This window comes from Ostrinia nubilalis, chromosome 13 (assembly GCF_963855985.1).
Source record: "Ostrinia nubilalis chromosome 13, ilOstNubi1.1, whole genome shotgun sequence".
In the NCBI taxonomy this organism is placed as follows: domain Eukaryota; kingdom Metazoa; phylum Arthropoda; class Insecta; order Lepidoptera; family Crambidae; genus Ostrinia; species Ostrinia nubilalis.
In genome coordinates, this window is record NC_087100.1 from 15,038,478 (window position 1) to 15,063,068 (window position 24,591).

The 24,591-nt window shown below is 38.2% G+C and overlaps 1 protein-coding gene across 1 annotated transcript in view; it reads right to left on the reverse strand.

Moving 5' to 3' along the window:
• Window positions 1-24,591, reverse strand: part of LOC135077354 (netrin-3-like) — a 197,599-nt gene that overhangs the window by 2,115 nt on the left and 170,893 nt on the right. Inside the window, exons 2-6 of the mRNA XM_063971878.1 lie at window positions 9,195-9,383; window positions 4,194-4,343; window positions 3,502-3,564; window positions 856-930; window positions 3-16 (exon numbers count right to left, since the gene is read on the reverse strand). Coding sequence (XP_063827948.1) covers window positions 3-16; window positions 856-930; window positions 3,502-3,564; window positions 4,194-4,343; window positions 9,195-9,383 — 491 coding nt within the window. The remainder of the gene's footprint in view (window positions 1-2; window positions 17-855; window positions 931-3,501; window positions 3,565-4,193; window positions 4,344-9,194; window positions 9,384-24,591) is intronic.

The following is a 24,591-nucleotide window of genomic DNA, read 5'->3' on the forward strand; positions in this document are numbered from 1 at the left end:
ACCTTGCCCATTATGACTGCAGGAGAATTAGAGGGTTAGTGTGTCATCCTCATCATTATTATTATTTGCCCATTATGACGTAGTATGATGAAGTAGGGGTTTTCTTCATAATCATTATTTTAGCCCCAGGATGTTCATTGCTGAATATAGGCCTATGATTTCCAGATTAGCAGGTTAGTAGTGGCCCGCATCTGGCGCTCAGATTAAAACAAAAGGAGGAGATACGGCACTAGTATCGCGTGCGGCACTGTGACTTTGTGACCTGAAACTTGGAGCTCTTCTACGTCTCGCTTCCCGGGTCGCAATGCCGGCGCGCACCGAATCTTCCCTTTTTGTTTTAAGAGACAAAAGTGTATAATCATCATCATCATTTTTAGCCACAGGACGTCCATTACCGAATATTAGGTCTCCTGTAATGATTTCCAGATTGGCCAGTTTACAGCGTCTTTTTGCAGCTCCTGCAGCCTTTACAAGGTCATCTGTCCACCTTGTGGGTTGATGTCTCACTCAGCGCTTGCGGGCATGTGACCTTCATTCCAGAACCATACTGTCAGTCCTCATTATCAGAAGCCTATGGCTCACAAAACTTAGTGTAACCTAGTCATTGCAACATTGCTCAATTGATTGGTGGAGTAATAGAAATGGGATTATTCCCACCTCTCGTTCCCATCGCTGCAACTCCTGTGTAGCCAGGATTTATTGCTTGACCGCCAATAAAAACCCAACCAGTGAAGGTCATGTTTGTCCCGGGGCAAAGTTAACTGTCATTGGACCCGCAACGAAATTAATCAGAAGCACATAGGAGGAGTTCGAAGGTTTCGACTACCCTATAGTAATGTGGGTAGGTATACCAACCGTAGTCTCGGCTGCAGAACTTGTTGAGGTTTAGCGTGCGTGCGCCGGCGCGGCACCGTCCGCACTGATCCGCTGCTGCAATACGAATACAGGTTAGTTCACTCTTCATCCTTCTAGAAGGAAAGAGGGAGAGAGCATCAATGTAGAGGTCAGTTCACTCTTCATCCTTCTAGAAGAAAAGAGGAAGAGAGCATCAATGTAGAAGTCAGTTCACTCTTCGTCCTTCTAGAAGGAAAGAGGGAGAGCATCAATGTAGAGGTCAGTTCACTCTTTATCCTTCTAGAAGAGCATCAATGTAAACTCTTTTGTTTACCCTTGAAGGGCTGATAAAAGTTACCCAATTTCAAGTAAGGTCGGCTTCATTTCAGCACTGGCCAAATAATTGTCCCGGAGCAGTCATGGCAGGGTTAAATTGTACTTGGGACATGTAAGAGCATTTTAAAAGGCTACTTGGAGTAAATGACTTTTAGTAAACGGCAGACGGCTGGTACTCAAGTGAAGATAAAAGTAGCCATAGTGGAAATAATAATACAGATTGCAGAGATGATGTTTGCGGATAATCAACTTTCGAATTAACGCAATACTTAGCAAAGGGATTTTTACTACTACTTATTTGTGCAATATTATTATAATTATAGTTACAAATCAAAAGGGATCTATCAGGAAACTATTAAATGGAGTTATAACTAATAATACGAAAAAATACTACTTGTGGAAGTATTTATCTGAATATAATTTTAATATGATCTGAGGGTTAATTTTATAAGAACGCTTTCACACGGTGGTTCAGCCAACCATGTGAAAACGCTCTACGTCATACACATAAATAAATAGTAAATGAAAGAAATCAATGAGTTACCTTCCATTCAGCACTGACACGTTAAACACAAACAAATGAGTTAATGAAACGATGAGAACAAGCTTAAAATAATGTTAAATATGAACAGTATCACAATAATCAACGAGCATGCATTAGTCTCTAATTATAGGACCAAGGGACTCTAATGATTAATCTATCAGATTAAAATCAGTGTATCTCAATGTTTGCAGTAAAAAAATAATATTTTTTAAGACTGGCGCGGTCTTTTTGGGAATTAAAATCGGGAAAAGTAAAAAGAACTTTGATTTTTTCAACGGTTTTCGTGTTTAGCCTACCTAATAATGTTCTTCAATCGAGCTTCACCATGCTAATGCTACTGATACATAAAAAAATCACTATTTGAAACTGGAAATAGTCCTGTTATACAGGGCGTTGTTATACAAAACCACACCCTGTATTAAACTGATTTTGGTTCCCGAAAAGCTGTTGACAGATACACTGAATTTAAGTTATACAGTAAGGAGTTAGTAATTAATGAGAAGTATAGATAGGAGTGTTATTGATAAAAAATTAACTATCGAATTAGAAATTAATGTAGTTACTAATTCAAAACAATTACTTCTGAATTTATAGTTTATCTCCAGATTTCTGTAACCTGTGTCAGGAAAGATATTTTTACTCTCCTATAATATCTCCTATTGTAATATTAGTTTGATAGATATCAAACTAATATTACATCAAATAACTTTATTCATGAAACCTGATAAAATCACTAGCTATTAAAACGAAAATAAAATAATGTAGTCTGCTTTATGATGACAATATTGTTGTCAACAAACTGTTAAATAATTCATGGCAGTGTTTAACACCGATGTCCATTGTTAAAATAAACGAAACCGTTAATAAATATGAAACAGAATAGAGTATTTTAATATCAAAGTGCAAATTAATAAAAATAAACAAGAGTGTCTGTACGAATTTATGTAAAACATGTAGGGTGACCAATTAATTTATGGATTTGTGACCACTTATCGGGACAACTCAAAAAAATTCAATCCCGTTAGCGTCTAGTTTAAAGGTGTTATCTTTGAGTCGTCTTGAAGACAAGAGTGTCACAGAAATTGAAGTACTTATAATATTATGTTTATTAAAGTAAATACAAAAAGTAGGTACATACACTCTTTTCAACAGCACTCGATCGCAATATTTTGAAGTAAATGCAATAATTTTAAGTCGTTGTAAATTTTGCAGGACTGCTGGCTGCCATTATTTTACGAAACTAGTTTTTTTCCTCAGAATTTATTGCTCGAAGATTAGTAGTAGTTTCGCACGATTTTCCTTCGCACGAATGTGCGAAACGTCCCCTTTCAATAATAATTTTTTTTTAGTAGGCGTTTCGCCCGGATGTATTCGAATTAAAAGTATTAAAATCTCGTGCGAATCGACTCTTTTTTGAACTAGTAGTATGCGATTACTAGTTCTCAAAGGGGTCGATTCGCACCCGTTTTTAATACTTTTGATAAATCCGGGCGAAACGCCTACTAAAAAAAAAATATTATTGAAAGGGGACGTTTCGCATATTCGTGCCTAGGAAAATCGTGCGAAACTACTACGAACCCGAAGAATTGTAAGTTTCTGAGTAGGTACTTGAGTTACTCATTACAAATAAATGATCATAGTATCCATAATCAAATCGAGAAGATTCTAATCGAGATTTAGACAGCAGTTACAGCAGTACAGCTGGATAATCAAAAGTAACAGTCGATCAAGTGCAGCGGTGCGGTGGCGTGAGGCGAGAGTGCAATGAATGTCCACTTACTACTTACCGCGGCCCGGCTCGCCGTCCACCGCCTCCATCGCTTGCACCGCGGTCACCACGCGTGGGATGCCTGCCCAGAAACAACAGTTAAGTATTATTGAGATAATCTAAAGAAACACAAATAAGACCGCTCGCAGAGCGTCGAGCACTCACTGCGAAGTTTTAGATGACGACACAAAAAAGACCATTACAACAGTCTGTTACGAGCAGATTTTATATTATTATTTACTTCAGCACCAGATCAGTTTTTAAATTGACTCTGTGCACATCTCATGCCACATCCAGCTTTTCTCTTTAGGTGCGAGGAATTGGTATTGGTATCACATTTTTATTACATATAACGCCTCCTACATAGCCAATGTGTCAGCGATATTTTAAGATGAAACTGAAAGAAACAGGACTCAAGCGCGATGTTTAGGCTATGTTGTTACTTACAAATCGTAGCTTGTACATCTTATACACTCAAATTGTTACTTATTAAATAAACTTAAATCTTAAGGTACATCTAAAATCTCGTTTGAGTCCGTTGCTCTCAGTTTTAAAATTAATGCAGCATGGAAAGAGAGCAACTGCACTCAGGAGGATTTGATGAATGCTGCTGACAACGCCACTCTTGTGGCGGAGTTTTGGGCTGACACTGTGTAGGTTTGTTGTCGAAAAGAAGAAGAAGAAGAGTTTAAAATATTTTGACAAGCTTACGTATGCAGGGCGCGATGTGGCTCCGGGACTGCTGGTAGCCCTTGGCGCAGCGGTTGCAGGTGGTGCCGGTGACGCCGTCCTTGCACGGGCACTGCCCGCTCGTCTGGTTGCACGTCTTGCCACTCGCGCCCACCGGGTGGCAGTCACATGCTGGACAACAAGATTTAGTTAGTGACGAATAACAGCAATAGCAAAGCAAACTTATATGTATATTATTATGTCAACGTGAAATTGTGAACTCTGTCAGTTTATAATATAACGCGTTAGATTGTAAACTAACAGTGGGTTAGGTTAGGTTAGATTGTAATTTAACTACGTCAGATTATAATCTGACGGAATTCACAATTTTACGGTGACATATACAAGGCACGTCAAACTTAACATTGTGGCATCTTAGGAGCACATATGCTGTTGTCTGTAGATACGTCCAACAAGTGGGTAGACGGATTTCTCAACCTAAACCCATTGAGGATTTGATTAGTTTGAGGCATGGTGATTGATATTTAGAACGGCAGAAACCTATGAGAGCAAAGTTGCATGCCTTCCGAAGGCTTGCCGATTTTGATTTGTCGTCACATCAAATTATTTCCATGGCGGAGTTCGTTAAAAGGTAAACTAGAATAAGCTTCAATAGTTAACAAAATCAACCGTTTCGAATATAGATTCATCATCCACGCCTTATTCATTTGCTCCTACAATAAATTATCTGCACAATAAACCAGTGCGCCCACGCGTGCCGTTGAAAGGGATACGTCTTCATACACACCTACTCAAAACAGACCATCACTGTGATCGGTTGAGGAAATCGAGTCCGCGATCTTCTGACTTATTTACGATTCTGTAAATCATCTTCCCACGAAATTCGATACACAGGATTCGTTTCAATTCCTTTTCTAATCCCGACAATGGGATGGGAGAGCAACCCAATCACCGAAAACTGTCTCCAGTGGCTGACCCCGCCATTTTATGGGGGTGAAAAGTCGGACCGAACTTTGAACAGAAAATTGTGTTTCCGATTTTATGCGGTTTTGTGTTTTGTTCAGATATTTCTTTGGGGAAAGGATAAGTTATGGACATGGTTTGTTTGTGAATTTAGTTTACAGTGAAATTGGAATTAATGTTGAAAATATCTGTGATGTGACTTTTAATTTTTAAATAACAATATCGCACAAACAATGGAAATTATTCTTCCGCAATCTACATTTTTTAAATATTTTATTAGAAGATATTCTTTTAGTAATGATTTTTTTTTAATAATGCCACAATGTGCAGTCAAGATTAAGAAGTGGCTAGAAGTTTCAAATTGCACACAAATCTTAATCGATAGAAATAGCTTTGTATTCATAAAGTTTTCAAATTAATATCTTCAGATATCACAACATCATATTGAAAGTGAAACCTTTTCCTCTGGGCAAGAAAACATTTCCAAACACTGAAGTCATGACACTCAATCCATACGTTATTTCAACACCGTATTCTCACCCTATCACGTCCGAAGGGCCCTCCTTTATTTTTCCAATACCTCCGAACATGGGCCGAAATTGCTGAGTCCGGACGAACAAACACCCCAGGGCCCCGGGGACCGATTTGTTGGGGCCCCAAGCCTAACGGGTTTATGGGAGATCTTATGGCGGTAGCCGACGTAACGAGTGCCGGAATGGGGAAGAGGCTAGAGAGAAAGGGGGTTGATAACACTATTATTTGTTTTCACACGTTCCTATGAAGATGTTACAAAAGCAAAACCGTATTTTTTCCTTCTTGAAGAAGTTTTTCTTTTCAAGTTGAGCATGAGGATGTAATAATAAAATCTCTGCCTATGCAAATTGGCTTTAACTGCAAAAATAGTTTATGTTTAATGTTATACTAGTTTTTACATATACAAGCTACTTGTTGTTAAGTTTACATTGATTTCGACAAAATATTTTTTTCTTATAAAGAAAAATATTGGGTACAAAATAACACTGAAAAAGGAAAAACTGAACTGAACCTACTTTGGACCAACTAAAAATTAATTATTTATAAAAATATTAAACAGGTACGAAGAACATTATTAATGAAAAAAAAAACTAGTCCACTATTATTAATTTCTGAGAACATTTTATTTTATCTTAAATACTATGTAAACCACAAAAATGCTGGTGGGCTATTTTTTGTCCACTATTTACTTCCTGTCTCGGGTGATCCCCCAACACGCGGTCAGCGTGGTCACCCTACGTTCAACCCTGCAGCTATGGAGTTTATTTTCGTTTTATGGAGTTACGATGTTTCGGTCTATTCAGCCGATCCGGGCCATTTCTGCCACGGCAGCGGGCACTAACGTTTTAGGGTTAATAGTGTAATAATAGCATTCAATATACTATACCTACGTTTTATAGTTAAATTCGATGTTTATGTTTGTTTAAACATTTGAATTTTCACAGTAAAAGTTCCCTGGTTATCACAGCTTTATTTGCTACACTACTTTTGTTTTCCACGGACTTAAACTAGCTGCTACTCGGGGCTTCGGCTGCATAATCAAATCAAATCAAAATGATCTTTATTTGTGTAGACTAATTAAATTAGTACTTAGTTAACAAATCGTCAAATGCTCTTATACATGTCTCATAATTTTTTTGCCCTACCAGCGCTTCGAGACAAACATTTGGCAAGTGCTGAGAAGAGGCGCCGCAACAAACTCAGTCACCACAAGATAGATAGATTTTGGCTTATTGCATTATTTATCGCGAGTCTCTCGATATATACTGTTAATTGCGAAAAATCTAAAACGTTAAATAACGGTATCGTTGTGGCCAATGACGCGCGGAGACGACTCCGCGCGCTTTTGTGCTAAGTGATGAATTGTATCTAAACTATGGCAATATAATGTGAAAGATGAGTATCCAGTGTTTTATTTATGAGAATAGATCTATCGGCCTTTAATAATACTTAGTACGAATGTAAATTCTTCACTGTAGTATACACTATAATTATTTCTTATGTAAATGATTTATATCTTCTGAGTCCTTGTTAAGTTAGGGAATGAAATTTTTATCTGTATTTATTAGTGAGGACTTCACTAACTTTTAAATGCCTCTCAATAATTGGAATCGGTCTTCTTTCATTTCCATTTTGTTTTAAATCCTCATTTGATTTTTCTCTTCTAAAGGGACGTCAAGTGGTTCGTTATTAACTTTTAACAATCGAACTTGGCTTGAAAGAACATTATTAAGTACTCGTATTGCGGCGATCTTGAGATTTTGTGGCGTAGGATTTTTTTAAGGACTAGGGTGTAGTTATTTATTATACTTCACTTATTAATAAGGGTAGCTGATGCAGTATCTGATAGATAGGGACTCGTGGTCAGACAAAACGCAACATTTGTAAAACGTATACCTATGACATTATAAAACGGTAAGTTTTTAAGTCATTTTAAGTTAATGTATTATTATAAAATTTATTCTCTAATAAACGGTAAGTAACTTATTATAAATTACTTGAAAAAATCGAACTGCCTAAGGCGGGAATCGAACCCATGACCTTTCGCTTGCCGGGCGAATGCTCTTCCATCTGAGCTACTTTATAGACACTATGAGTAACTTTATCAGGAACCGCCAATACTGGGCCAGAGACTTAAATTGGCATTTTAAACTATTACATATCTTCGGTATCGTGGAGACCCTGTTTTCAAAGTGCCAGTAAGATAAGCCAGTGGTCTTAGACATTTAGGAGTAGCACACTCAATTGCTTTTATAGAATTTGTTTGACTTACGGCAGCGGTGCAGTGCCGGACAAGCAATAGGACTGGTTTACTGACGTTTGCAAGCCTTCTTGTGCGTGATCTTCTTCGTAGGGTTTCTTTAGTAGCCTTCGCGGCAGTAATGGCAGTGCCGGACGGCGGTGAACAGCCGGATAGCTTGGTTTGTGCCGGACATACAGTAAGACAGGTTTACTCACGTTTGCAAGCCTTCTTGTGCGTGATCTTCTTCGTAGGGTCTCTGTAGTAGCCCTCGCGGCAGTAGTGGCAGTGCCGGCCGGCGGTGAAGTGCCGGCACTTGATGTAGAAGGAATTAGGATTGGTTTACTTACGTTTGCAAGCCTTCTTGTGCGTGATCTTCTTCGTAGGATCTCTGTAGTAGTTCTCGCGGCAGTAATGGCAGTGCCGGAAAGCGGCGAAGAGCCGGATAGCTTGGTTTGTGCCGGACATACAGTAAAATTGGTTTACTCACGTTTGCAGGCTTTCTTATGCGTGATCTTCTTCGTAGGGTCTCTGTAGTAGCCCTCACGGCAGTAGTGGCAGTGCCAGCGGCAGTGTGCCAGTGCCAGCGGCAGTGTGCCAGACATGCAGTAGGATCCGTACATGTAGTAAGATGGTTTACTCACGTTTACAGGCCTTCTTGTGCGTGATCTTCTTCGTAGGATCTCTGTAGTAGCCTTCACGGCAGTAGTGGCAGTGCCGGACATGCAGTAAAATCCAGACATGTAATAAGATGGTTTACTCACGTTTGCAGGCCTTCTTGTGCGTGATCTTCTTCGTAGGATCTCTGTAGTATCCTTCACGGCAGTAGTGGCAGTGCCGGACATGCAGTAAAATCCAGACATGTAATAAGATGGTTTACTCACGTTTGCAGGCCTTCTTGTGCGTGATCTTCTTCGTAGGGTCTCTGTAGTAGCCTTCGCGGCAGTAGTGGCAGTACCGGAAAGCGGCGAAGAGCCGGATAGCTTGGTTTGTGCCGGACATACAGTAAAATTGGTTTACTCACGTTTACAGGCCTTCTTGTGCGTGATCTTCTTCGTAGGGTCTCTGTAGTAGCCTTCACGGCAGTAGTGGCAGTGCCGGCCGGCGGTGAAGTGCCGGCATTTGATGCAGAACGAATTGATTTAGTTACTCACGTTTGCAAGCCTTCTTGTGCGTGATCTTCTTCGTAGGGTCTCTGTAGTAGCCTTCACGGCAGTAGTGGCAGTGCCGGCCGGCGGTGAAGTGCCGGCACTTGATGCAGAAGGAATTAGATTTGATTTACTCACGTTTGCAGGCCTTCTTGTGCGTGATCTTCTTCGTAGGATCTCTGTAGTAGCCCTCGCGGCAGTAGTGGCAGTGCCGGCCGGCGGTGAAGTGCCGGCACTTGATGCAGACGCCGCCGGACTCGCGGCCGGACAGCTTGTACAGCTCCATGTTGAACCGACATCGTCGGGCGTGGCCGTTGCAGCTGCATTCTGGGGACAAGAAGTCATGATAAGAAAACGTTTATGAAAACCTAATATTTAGATGAAAACCGCTTACAAAATTTCAACCAAATTCTTTAAATTTTCATTAGTTTGAGAAAGTGAAAAATATGTGTCGAGTATTTTTTGATAAGGTAACTGAAGGACTAATTCAAACTCTAGCTTTTTTATCCAGGAAACATTCCATTGCAGGAAAAAGGCCTGTATGGAAAATCATCACCATAACAATCATCAGCAAATGGCGGTAAACTGCTGTATGTCTAGACTCCTGCAAAAATAATGATGCTCTTACTTTCCAGCTACTTTACAGTTTACAGTTACTTAGCAGTTAGGTGTCCTTAAATTAATAATTTCGTTTGATATACGAGTATTTTCAGATAAGTAACCCAAGTAATTAATCCTACTAATATTATAAATGCGAAAGTTTGGATGTCTGGATGTTTGTTACTCTTTCACGCAAAAACTACTGAACGGATTTTGAGGAAACTTTCCAGTATTTTTTTTTATCCACAACGAGGAAGTCTGTATCTCACCTGATGGTAAGTGATGATCAGGCCGAAGGTGGAAGCGAGCTTCACCCGGAATCCTCAACCACGGAGGAACTGGCTATCTTACCTCTAACTGCCGGAACACAACAATGCTGTTAACATTGTTGTTATGGCGACAGACTTAGGTAAGATGGTGGTAGCTAGCCAGGCGGACTTAGAACAAGCCCTACCACCAACCAAACCGAACAGAAAAATCTGCCCCCACTGGGAATCGAACCCGGGACCTCTGCGTCTGAAGCAGGTGGTCTTACCACTAGACCACAGAGGCGGTTAAAGCTTATTGTTTATAACCCAGATTAACATATAGGCTATAATCTATGACGATCTGTGACAAACTAAATTTCACGCGGGTGAAGCCGCGGGTAAAAGCTAGTTATTATATAAATGTGAGTAAGGTCGCGGGAAGAGCCTGGATGCGGGCAGCGCAGGACCGTTCATTGTGGAAAACCTTGGGGGAGGCCTTTGTCCAGCAGTGGACGACATTTGGCTGAAACAAACGAACGATTAACACTGTCTGTTTCAAAATAAGCAATAGATAAATAAGGGGAAACATTGTCGAGGAACCTCTGCTTTAAAGACTTTTTAATAACATACATTGTAAATCGGTGTCAATTTATAGAAATGATTTCCTCCATTGCCTCGCTTAATTCTAGACTTTCTGCGAGCTTAATTTTACGACGAATGTTACAGCAGTTGTAAGAATGTACAGCAATCAATTTCTGGCAAGTCATGAACTTAGGGTTGCTAGAAATAATAAATAATGTGTATATCTTGTAAAGATTTTCATGTTAAACAATCATTCATGTTAATTCTAATAAATTAAAATAAATTAATAATTGATGATTATAGGAAGTACTAGGTACCTACGTAAAAAGCATTTGCTCTACTCGTAGTTTCTATTCTTGGATTCTAAGAACCAAATCCAAGACTTCTTGCTCGAGAACCCCCTATGTGTTTTGTATCAAAAATCTACAGAAGAGTGTCATAGTGTCAACTGCCCTATTAACTTAAAGCGGTGTAAGTAGACTGATGATGTTGATGTATTAAGCTTTGTAGAATCCATGAGTGGTTGAAATCCCTGCTCTGTAGGTACATAAGTATGAACTCTCTTGCGGAACTCCTCATTTTTATCAAACATCGGGTTAAGGTGGAATATTTATTTAACATAAGAGGAGTTACAGGCGCAATAAAAAGTAAATAAGGGAAAAGTCTAGACCAGTCCGGTAGCCGGTAGCCCTAGGCAGACCGGTAGCTCCAGGCGGGGTGACGTATGGGTCCATTAGCCACTTGAGCCCAGAGGGTGTCCCACTACTATCCTTGTCCTAGGACATAATTTATACACACAGCAATTAAAGTACTGTACGATCTGGTGAAGGTCGCGGGAGGTGCCTGGATGCGGGCGGCAGAGGACCGGTCTTTGTGGAAAACCTTGGGGGAGGCCTTTGTCCAGCAGTGGACGTCTTTCGGCTGAAACGAACGAATTAAAGTACAATAAGAATAAAACGTGAATACTACTTATTATATGCAGTGTTTAAAATTGTACGGCATGTACGGGTCATGGGTTTTTTTATGTACAGCAGGTTAGCAAACCTTTCTGTGCGATCCAAAAGATTCATCTTAATTTATTTGTCCATACATAATGAACAATAAGTTTTTAAAAATTGGTAACAAAAAGTGGTTGACTAACAAAAAGTACCTCCTTTCGCTCCGGCTAGGAATTTTGTTTAACTATTTTTGTTGGTCGGTTTGGATTCTTAAATTTGAAAATAACTGTAACTTCTAGGCACACTTCATGGTCACCCCCTATCACCGATGTACCACCATTACTTATCGGGCGTGCTGGCTGATGGCTCACTGACCAATATGCAGCACCGTCCTGTAGCCAGCGCCAACATTTGTACGCTTGTATCCAAACACTTCTAGATATACTAGAAAACATCTGTCCAAGACTTGTAGTATAAAGGCTGAGTTGCACCACCTAACTTAAACGGCAACTACGAGAATAACAATAACCGGTGCTTTTTGTATGCAGTTTGACAGATTTTAGACGTTTGTCAATTTTAATGTAACATGGTGCAACTCAGCCTAAAAGTTATAGTTAACCTGACAGATAAGTTTCTAATTTTCTATGAGGGACTATTTAAGAAAATGGTTAAACAGGCTCTTAATCCATAGAGTGGGCAATACAGCAATTTTATAGCTACCTTGCCATACAAAATTTTCGAAGAATCACGTTTTTATACAGCTCTGTCGTTTGCTGCAAAGTTATACAAGCTAGAGTTCAATTAGAGAAGACGAAACTCAGTAAGGCTGGTTGGACCATCTTACTTTGACTATCAAACGTCAAAAATATGTCAAACTCCATACAAAAAGCACTCAGCCTTAGAGTGCCAAACTACCTGTTTACTCTACAGACCAGCTTGAGCTGAATTAGAGAAGACGAAACGCAGTAAAAGATAAAAACTACTTAGTAATTAAACCTGACATATTCATTAAGCAAATAACAAAGTCCTTAAAATAAACAAACCTAATTAATCGCTACTCAAAACTTATCACCCGTCAGTCCGAGCATTAGCGGCGATAAATCATAGACAAAAATCTATTACGTTTATGGCCTCGTAAAGATGTTGCAACGTTTGACGACAAAGGATAATAAACTGTCATGTCAGAGAGGGGTTATGATGGAAGCGAGCGACTTGACTCTAGGGCAGAGGTAAACAACCTGAGTATCACATGGACTTGCCAATATTTATTTATTTAATAAATTGATCACCAACAAGGTTACATAAACATTATAGCGTTCACAAAAATAACTTACAAAAACGAAAGGTGAAAACAATAATTATGCATCACCTAGTATAATCAATGTCTTTTAATTTATTTGGTTCGATTGTTCGGATCTCCAACAAAATAAAAAAAATCAAATAGGCACTTCCTACTAAAGGCGAAAGTTTGGATGTCTGGATGTCATGATGTCTGGATATTTGTTACTCTTTCACGCAAAAACTACTGAACGGATTTTGTTGAAACTTTACAGTATTATTGCTTATAACCCAGATTAACATATAATAATAATTAGAAATAAATAAATATCCTTGGACATTTTACACTGCGCTTCTAGTCCCAAACTGGGCTATAATTTATGACGATCTGTGACAAACGAAATTTCACGCGGATGAAGCCGCGGGCAAAAGCCAGTATGACATGAAAAGTTATTCGCAATATTATCTCATAACATTATTTACACCCAATCAAGATTTGTATCATTTAACAAACTCAAAACTCGATTCATACTCAAGCATAGAGTTGTAAGTTGATTTTTAAATATTGAACCATAATTGGAAAGTCCCAAGAAAGACTTTTCGCCCGTAAGTACTCCATTCCATCGTTGTTGTATTTACAGTACCTATTTAAGAGCTGTACGTGTAGGTACATAAAATGTTTAAAATTATTATACCTATGTTGCGGTCTGAGGTAAAAAAGGTTGAGTACCACTGGCTGACAGTGATCTAATTGAGGAAAGTCGACAATATTTATTGCACTATAGTAACATTTAGAGCTTAATCTTTAAGTTACAGTTAAGTTTCCCATTATTATTTAAAGTGAGGAGATGAATAGTAGTATAATGTATGAAAATATTGTATAAACTTATAGGGCTAACAATTACATGATAAGTTTTTCGCCTGAAAAGTAAATAAAACTTCATAAAATATTTTCTTGAACGTTATCATGAAAATATTTTCCTAATAACTACATTAACACATAATAAACATTACATACAGTCAATAACTTTTAACACATACTTTTTCTATGGTTTCTCGTTAACCTATAACAAAGGCTATGAGTTATTAACCAAAACACATAACAAAGGAAGTCCTAAATCTTAATTGTCAAACAAACCGCTCGATAACAGTCGAGCGTTTCAAGAATTAGACGCGAGCTGCGCCGGCGCATAAAACTGTCAACGTGCGCCGAACGTAACAACTACGTTTCACAGATGGCTATGATGGAAATGCCATAGAGGACGAAGGTGAAGTGGCTTCACTACTGCCAACAAATGCCAACAAAAGACTGATGCCCGTTTTCACCATCATTCCCATTTTTAAGTGACCCCTATGGTAACACATAACAGGAATTTTGTTTTCATAGGAGTCACTTAAAAATTAGGTATTAATGGAGAAAACGGATATGAAAGTCGTAATTGGATAGTTAAATTCTAAACCTGAAAACCGAATCAATTCTCATTTAGATGCCTGGAATATAAGATTTTAGGTAGCACGCCTTTTCCCAGGAATTCTTACGAGTATTCACAAATTACTTATTTAAAAGTTTCCGAAAAGCCCATTGAAATAATGCAACAATATTTTCGTGAAGAAACAGAACATTCACATTTATTCGCACTATTTATTGTACTGTACTGGTAGTAGAAGCAAAAGGATTTGCAGAAACACTGCGGTTTAAACTCATGGAATAAGCGAAAAAGTAATAAGAGAGGATAAACGATCCTACTGTTAGTACTGAATTTTCACTGTGACTCTACATAGATCGAGGAGATACCTTGGTAAACGATTTTCAACTCTATCTCCTTGGAAATGAGAAAAAAAAGTTATACAAATAGTGTCGACCAATTTTCAGCTCTATTCAGGAAAAGTCTAAGAATCTTTTTAGCAGAACAGTTTTCTCGTTCTGGTATGTTGATTTAGATGTTTTAAGAAGAACAATGGATTAGTGGAACAGTACGCAGAGATGAGATGTAGATGGCATTTTGAATCGTGACTGATCTAGGTAGTAATAAAACAAAATAATATGCAGTTATGGTTTTAAATATCTCCTGAACTTTTGTAAAACGTAAGCTGCAACGTCCGGCTTCTCGGTTAAGATTTAAAGCAAAATAGATGAGAGTACTTTACATAATAAGTAAGAAGATTATATTATATTAAGAAAGAATGATTTTACTACAACAAAAACGTAGTCTAATGTGCTTGACTGTAATATGGATATAGGTACTAACGATCTATGCTAGTAATGTGATCGAATTTAAAGTTCATGACTCTAGGTTTTTATGCCAGTGCTCATCACTTTTTCCCCCAGCGGGATTCAAACCCGCAACCTCGATCAGTCTGCATTTGTTATTCAAAACTTGCAGCGGTCTCCGCTATATGCAAGACCACATCCTTACTTATTTTTATTTTACTTATTCGGAGGCACGCGCGTCCGCAAAAGAAGACTCGGAAACGATTGATCACGTCCCGATTGGCTCCTACCCACTTGTAAAACCAACCTTATTCCTTGTTGTTAAGGTTGCTAAGTGAAACTGTTCAACTAGTGACGTGTGGAACACGTAGCACGTGGAGCGGTCAAAGAAATTAGTTACCTTTGTAATTGGCTTCAATGAAATTAAGCGGCGTCTGTCTTGGACGTGAGTTTCCGTTGATTCGTCTCGATTTGTTCTCGTTATGCGCCTGCGAGCGGAACGGAGGGAGTTTTTTGGGGTCCGTCGAAAGCGAACAAAAACCATTGTAACTTTCTTTTTGAAGGCTTGTAAATCTGACACCAAACTCAATTCAAATCCAGCATAGTTACATAGTACACAGTGTGCATAGTACACTTCAATTTAGCTATTTAGGAGTTTAGATGAAAGATGATTTTAATTGCGTCCCACGTAGGGTTCTTCACAAATTCAACACAAGGGACTGGACACACGTATGTCCAGTTGGTGAAACTCAAAATTTCTATGACTTATTAATTCGTCATTTGAACACGCCAAGAATTTAAAGCATAGTTGGCGAAAACACAGTCCTAAAAGTGATGAGAATCTATCGAGATAAAAATCTTAAGTGTGTCCAGATAACGAAATAATGAATGATACAGTCTCTTGTGTAGAGTTGGTGAATAACCCCGCACGTAGTTTTCAAAGAACACTGTTTGGCGTTCAATATGAACCTCACCTAAACATCGAAACCAGAACACCTGAAAGCCGTCACATTCCAACTCTATTCCTAGGCATGTCACCACATAAGTTAATCAGCTTCACCCCAATCACCGTCAGCGATCACCCTTCACAGCTATGGCATACAAATCGCGTTACAACACTACTGGCACAGACATCTCTAACTCAGTTATTAACTTTGTCTGACGCAGGGCGCGCAGTTAGCAAGACTTGAGGGATGCGAGAAAAACAATTTGTGAAGACAAGGTTTTAGTAATTTTAGATGTGTGTTGTTTAAATTAAATTCTATATTGTAGTTTGTATCTCATCATCATTTCAGCTATAGGACGTCCACTGCTGAACATAGGCCTCCCCCAAAGATTTCCGCAATGGCCGGTTGGTGGCGGTAGATTGCATCTATGTATCATGAACTTAAAATGAGAATAATAAGGGACCTGTAGGGTACGGCCTAGATTAGCCGAAAGACTACATGTTAAGTAGCATACTATGTAGGTATTTAAATATATGTACATATTTGTTGCAGGAGACAAGTAAATACGTATAATTAAATGAAATCTAAGAAAGACTTCAAAGTCGACTCGTTGCTTAAACTCAGTGGTGGCGTCAACTCGAAATCTCTCTCTCTCTCCATTTTCTCTTCTATTTTCTTCACACGAATTATAACTTTCAGGTTTAAAATTAACTTTTTAAAAAAGCTTATTATTAATTAAAAAGGACGAGTACCGATTTGGATGGATGCTCGATCACTTCTGTCGCCTGGGCTGCGAAGCTCTGGTGAGGTTTCCATTGGAGTCAGCATTTCTGTACTTCGCCGCCCGCTCTTCTTGCTGTGACGTCACGGTAGGTCCATACATAACACCTCCCCGCCGAGTGTGAAGCCTCTTTTTTCAATTTCTTGTTAAAAAGGGCTGGTTCGTCTGTATTTCTATATTTTCAGGTTGTTGGGCGGAAATCTTCTTCAAGAGAAATCGTTTGTACGCCCAGTAGGTGAGTATTATAATAAAAACGATGTAAAGTGGCGTATTCCAATAATAGTGAGTATTTGAAGGTTCTGGTTCCAAAATTATGGGCGTTTCTTTATCTATAAGATTTTTCAGTTTGTAGAGTTTACTCATAGGAACTTCCTCGATCTTCAGCGGCTGGTTTGCGTTTTTAATAGTAATATTAGAGAGTTCAAAAGATAGCAGCTTCACAGCGTGACCTCGAAGTTTATTTTCGGCATTCTGAATGCTATTCGTTTCGGTAATGAGTTTACATCCTTTGGGAATCTCTACCAGGTAAGTGCCTTGTATCGACTTGAAGCTTTCCTCGGCACAAATTAAACTTATTTTCGTCTTTAGTGGACACGTAATGAGATAATGGTAATCATCAATTTTGTCAATAATTTCGGTTATAGCTTTATATTGTATATATGTGCATTTGTCTGTTATTGTTTGTTTCAGGATCAGTGTGTAAATACAGTCGTCGTTCCTTTGTGTCTTCGTAAAGCTTATCCTCTTGCAATAATAAATATCTTGAAATTTGTTGCATTCTTTGTCCATGTACCAATATTTCTCTTCATTCATGGCCAGATAAGGTAAGGTGGGGATTATAAGGGTATTATTATAGGTAGGAGACGGGTACAGGTGATAATAGTCGTAAAAATCGCTATGCATAATAGGGATTTTTAGTAAAAATACCAATGTGTTGTCGGAGTAGTATGAACCACTCTCTATTAAGTCATAATAGTCTCTATAGTTAGTATGTTCGTCGAATAAAAGTTCCTGTGGCTTATAAGTTTGTTTTAGGATATTATACATGTATAGAATATCGTCATGAGATAATATACTATGGTGCGTTATGTGTAATTTGGAGAAGGCAATCGAATTTTCTAAAGAAACTAATGTCTCATATATAGAGTCCAAATTTCCATTAATTATTGTAAATAAGGTATTGATTTTGATATAGTCAGTCAGTTTATAGTTAGTCATGTTAATTTCAGTTGTGATTTCATTAATTTTGCGATAAATTTTATACTGATTGGAAGCTATCGTTGTAATAGTAGAGTTAAAGGATTCCAAAATTCCGTAATTTAAACTTATGCCTGAATTATATTTATCTGAAATGATTTTTTGATTTTTCTGCAAAACAGAAATCGCGTTGTTATATTTGATTGCGTCTTGATAGTCCAAATTACCTGTGATGCTCTTAATAACCGAGCCGAGTGCATCAATCAAGGCTCTCTTATCTCTACGCACACTATGATAACTTAGCGAGCTATACTTTGTATGGATCAATGCCAACTTACCCAATAGCGCTTGTCGGATCGCGACCGAATCACCGATGGTCGCCGGGTCGACTGCGCCGACATAGCTTATTAGCGAAGCTATATGGCTCTCTATACTATTTATGTAGTCACTAAACAAACTCAAGTCGTAATAATGGATGAATGTATGTTTACTAATCTCTAACTTGCAAGTACCTAACTTAAATGGTAGTATACCAGGATTATTGGTCAGGGGGGTCAGGGTCACGTGATGTGCTTGGGCCAGCACCGGAATCAGCATCCTGAAATTGTTTTTGTTTAGTTAGAGGTTTTCTAACATTACTTTTGTGATACGTAACGTCTCTACTATCTAATATTTTAATGCCTAGGTCTCTTTTAACTTTACGAGTGACGTAGCGGGGTTGCGTTTTATGCCGAGCCGCAAGTGGGTTTTTAGAGTAAAACTGTGTATTTTCGGGATAAGTCTCAGGTTCTTTTCTGGATTCGTTATGTTTGGTCATAGTTCGTGTTTGGTTTTCTTGTAATGTTTTATTGATATTTGCATATAAAGTTGAAGTCAATTCTTTGTGTTTATCGACATAGTTTTGTAAACAAGTTGTCTCGATGTTGATATCGAACGGATCCCTATTGCTTAGGTGGCCGTTTATTATCTCTACGGGTTTTTTATTCGTTACAGAGTGTATAGAGTTATTATATCCGAGTATGGCGTACAACATAAGCTCTGGCGTATTAAGTTCAGAGCGGGTCTGAGATAAAATTCGGATATGTTCAAGTAATGTTGAATGGAGTCGTTCCACTGCACCGTTCGACTGTGGATTATTTACGCTGATAAAATGAAGATTTATTTTATGTAATTGGGCAAATTCTTTTATAAGTAAATTTTTAAATTCGGTCCCTTGATCTGCGATAATGCTTAAGGGCAGGCCGTGATGAGTCATGAATATAGTTATGGCGTTAAGTACACATACACCGGTTAAGCTCTCGAGTGGGTATGCTTGTGCGTATTTGGAAAAGGTGTCGACAATCGTTAGGAATTTTTGTCCTTTCACAGTTAATGTATCAATGTGCAATACCTCGAAAGGTTTTTCGGGAATTGGGACAATTTGGAATGCTTGTTTATTTGGGTGCCTTTCGTATTTACTAGTCTGACATATTTCGCAATTGTTTATATATTCGGTTAAGAAATTTGTTAATTTTGGCCAATAATATGTTCTTTTGATTCGCTGTTCTACCTCTTGGATGCCTCTATGATTTGTTTTCCCTTCATGATAATTTTTTGCTATTAAAAACTGACGATCCCTGTCAAGAACGTCTTCCAATAAAATTTTATGAAACGTCAGTTTAAAAGCAGAATTACTAAAGGTTTCTTGCAACGTGTTTGTTATTGATTCGTAATAGAATGGATTTGACAGCCAAATGCCGTATTTAATGTTGGGTCTAATGAATTCTTTAAACAGTGATATTATTTCGGGGTTTATACTGTTTTCCGAAATCTGAGCTACGATTCTGCGTTTTCCGGGAAATACATTTGATATAACTGGTTTGGATGGCGAGTGATGGACAAAATGGATAAGTAACTGATTATTACATGAGTTAATTGCGTTTTCAGATATTGGGATTTCTAAAATCGGGTTTTCTAATTCGGTATGTACGGTCATTAGTTCCTCTAAATCTGCAAGTTCGGGCATCTCGGTTCGCGGATTTGCAATAATAGAAATATTTTGTTCACCTACTTCCTCGTCGTCGGAATCCAATAAGGGCGTAACATCATTATTTTGAATCTGAATCCGGGATAATGCATCTGCGTTTACGTTAGATTTACCTTTTTTATAAGTGATTTTATATTCAAATTCCTCCAATTTTAAGCGCCACCTAATCAGTCGAGAATTAGCGTCTTTCATGTTAAACAAATATTGCAATGGTTTGTGGTCTGTTACAATGTTAAAGCTTCTGCCGAACAAATAGGGTCTAAAATACTTAGTCGCCCAGACGATGGCGAGTAATTCCTTTTCGATTGTGCTATAATTTTGCTCGCTATCATTCAAGGTACGCGACGCGTAGGCGACGGGCTTATCTGCGCCTATGGTTCCTTGGGATAGAACTGCACCTACAGCGACGTTCGAGGCGTCCGTACGGAGATTAAATTCTTTTGAGAAATCTGGGTATTGTAATACAGGGTCATTTGTTAATATTTGTTGGCATAATTTAAAACAGTTGACATATTCCGGATGAGTGATATCAATTTTAGATCCCTTTTTTAAACATCTAGTAAATGGCTTTGTCAAATGCGCAAAATTTGGAATAAATTTCCGGTAGTAACCCAGTAATCCCAAAAATGATTTGATTTCTTTTTGAGTCTGTGGAATCGGGAATTTGAGTATGGCATCAACCTTTTTAGGGTCAGGTTTTACACCATTTGGCGTAATAATGTGGCCTAAAAACGCGGTTTCTCTAGTCAGAAACTCGGATTTATCTAATTGCAATTTTAAATTGGCTTCCCTTAGTCTTTGAAATACGGCTTCCAAGTTAGCGATGTGTTCCTGTAGGGATACGCTGTAGATAATTATATCGTCCATGTACACCATGACGTTATCAAGCCCACGCAGTACCGAGTCCATAACACGTTGGAATGTCGACGGAGCGTTTTTTAGTCCGAACGGCATTCGAAGAAATTCATAATGACCGCGATAATCACAGTCTACACTGAATGCTGTTTTTGCAATGTCATCAGAATTTAGCTCAATTTGATAAAACCCAGAAAATAAGTCTAGCACACTAAAGTATTGACTGCGGCCTAATTTGTCTAGGATGTCGTTTATGTTAGGTATAGGATACCTGTCACTAACTGTTTTCTCATTAAGCTTCCTATAGTCGACGACCAGACGCCACTTGGTTTTTCCTGAGGCGTCGGCCTTTTTCGGGACAATCCAAATCGGGGACGACCATGGACTATCTGATGGTCTAATTATGTTTTGTTTCAGCATCTTTTTTATTTGCTCGGATACCTCATTTTTATGTATTTCAGGGTAACGATAATTTTTGGTGAAAACTGGCTCATTATCGGTAGTTTTGATATTGTGTTTTATTTTATTTGTAAAAGTCAAAGGTGAGTTTTCCGTATAAAATATGTCGCTATAATTTTTACACAAACGAAGGAGGTTTGCCTTTTCTTCGCAGTTTAGGTGGTCAGTCCGTAATGAAGACTCTAGGTCGATGTCATGTTCAGGGGTGACACACTCAAAGTTATGAATGGAAAAGTTATTATTTATTAATTGAGCTTGCACTGGAGATGCTAGGCTGATTGTGGTGTCGTTTTTAGTCGGATTTTTTATTTCGACGTGTGCGAAACCTTGCACTGCTCTTGTGACAACGTCGGGAATATAACATTGATTTATGTATGTTTGAGGTAAAAAGATATCACCCTCATTAATTGAGACAGGAATCTTAACTGGTTTGCTACTATTTGCTCGAATTAAAGCCTCAAAAAGGTTTTTCACTCCTGACTTTAGCATGTTTATGTCATTGGTAGCGTTCGCCGTTATCAGTTGTTTATTGCAGAGATCAACTTTCGCTTGCAATCGCTCTAACATGTCGAGTCCAATGAGTCCATCGAATACATTATGAAATTTGTAAATATAAAATTTAGACATCGAATCCTCTTTGAATTCGGGAAATGTTGGAATATCGATTGTGTAGTTATTTTGGGTGGTAACATGTAAATTGGTTACGGTAAACGGTTCATAATTTAACCGAAAATGCGGGTAAAACTTTTGTATGGATTCTGGTGACAAAAACGATTGATTTGCACCGGTATCAATTAATAATTTAAGCGGGGGATTTTTAATTTGAATGTAGGGAAGCTCCCGTTTTATGTGAACATTAATTTCCATTATCCGTGGTTTATTTCCTCCGGATCCTGGTAAAAATTTTCATTGGGGATATCCTCAACAAAGTTAGACGAGTCGTTCTCGTTTTGATTTACTTCATATGTTTCGTTTACCGGGTATTCCGGACATTCCGGATATTCCGCATCTTGCAGTTGCGCTTCCGCTGTTTCCTCGGAATGCAATTCCTCAAATACGAAATTAGGATTCTGACGAACTGGTTGGAAATGATTATAATTCGATGGTCTCAATGAGATATCTCTAGATCTGTAAGATAATCCGCTCATTGGCTGTGGTACGGCGTTTGTACGATTGATGTTAGAGTTATTTTGGCCGTTATAGTTGTTGAAATTGTGTTTATTTTGAGAATTTTGCACCCATTGTGGCCTTGGGAAATTAAACGGATTGTTATTGAATGCATTTTGACGGTTTTGACCAAAATTAAATTGATTGTTTCTGGGAAATTGAAATTGGCGATTTTGATTTAAAAATGGGTTGTTTTGCCGGTTTTGATATGAAAAATTATTAACTTGGCGATTTTGGTTCATAAACGGATTATTTTGCGAAAGAACATTTTTACCGAAATTATTTGGTTTGCTTTGAGGTGGATGCAACTGTTGTTGTTTGTTAAAATTAACGAACGAGTTGTAATTTGGACGATTATTTTGTAGATACATAATATTTTGCTCTTCTTTAATTAATTCAATTGCTGTTGGTAAATCGGCGGGCCTCATGGCTCGGATAGTAGAGCCTAGTGGCTCTCGCAAACCGGCTAAAAATGTTTTAAGGGTTTGCGAGGTAAAAAATTCGCGTTTACACAGTTTAACAGTTGGATCCACTTCATGTAAATTCACATAATTAATTATAGTATGTAAAAGATGCATGCAGCGGTCATAAAAATCTTGAGGAGAGCTATTGTCTTGACGAAGGTTTATTAAATCCCTGGTTAGTGAATTTTCATCGCGTTGATCGGAAAAATTTTGTAACAAAACACGCTTAATTTCCTGCCAAGTAGAGGCTCCATTGATGGTAACAACCTCCTCGGCCTTGCCTTTCAATTTTCCTAATAAAGAATAGAGAACCATTTGGCTCTGGAAGGCATTTGCCTGCTGGTCATCATAGTATTGCTGTAAAATAGCTTCTGATGTAGTAATAAATTTGTGTAATTGATTTGGACTACCATCGTAATCAGGAACGATGTTAATGGCGGCTCTAAATAAACCGATTTCCATTTTTCACAAATATAGAGTTTGTTTCAGTTTAACGTAAATTAATAAAATCACAAAAAGTAACAGTAGAGTCAGAAAAATTCGAACGATTCTGGTCTTTCTAACACAAAATACACAATAAAATAATTAATAAAATGTGGATGGGATAATGTAAGGAATCTGGCACTTACAGAACAATGAACTGCGGCTGCATTCTCAGCGATGGTAGCTCGTAGGTTTCAGACGAATTTCACAACTTTGATGGTCGAAAGAAGCGGATTTTTCGTCATCCACAAGACTGCGCCAATTATAACTTTCAGGTTTAAAATTAACTTTTTAAAAAAGCTTATTATTAATTAAAAAGGACGAGTACCGATTTGGATGGATGCTCGATCACTTCTGTCGCCTGGGCTGCGAAGCTCTGGTGAGGTTTCCATTGGAGTCAGCATTTCTGTACTTCGCCGCCCGCTCTTCTTGCTGTGACGTCACGGTAGGTCCATACATAACACACGCTAAGTAGCAGGCAGTTGCTTATACAAACAATAAAATGATTCCGGTTCTGCATAATTAGGTATGCATTATATCCGAGATTTGGTTATTTTCTAAATCTCTACTTTCTACAATAAACCCAGCAAAACTGGCAACCTTACAACAGGGGGGTGAAACGGGGTGAATCGGGGTGAATCGCTACACTTGGAATAACGAGTTTATTAATTAAATTAATCCGGGGGATGATATATCAAGGGTAATTACCCTAAGGATGCCTCCGAAGAGAATAATACAGGGTGAAAACGAAGTGATCTCACTCGATTATTTCTAAACTATACAAGATATCGGAAAACTGAGGTGGAATTGTGTAAAGCAATCGTAATCATTTGACAGTTCATATCGTACGATTGTTCTGTCAAACGCTTTGTTTATCTGACTTTATCGTACGATATGAATTGTCAAATGATTACGATTGATTTACACAATTCCACCTCTGGTTACTGATCCTGAAAGTACTTTACGGGCTTTATCAATCGGTATCAGCAATGGATTACAGAATAAACTGGATTTTTTTAGCAGCTTCCTTACATATAATCCAGCCACTACGTTGACAAATAAAATATGTTGTGATATAAGTTAAAAGATAGGTAATAAAGGAAGCGTTTTGCAAGTTAACCTGTAGGTTAACCTACATGCAACTTATTTTAACCATTTGTGGGCTGTAACAGCTGGTCATTGTAAACGTTAACTAATAAACAGTTTTATCTATCTTATATCGGTGATTATGTACCTTTCATTACCTCTTTGACCAATACATAAAGCTAGTGCACTAGTCTCTCTAGTAATCCAGACTT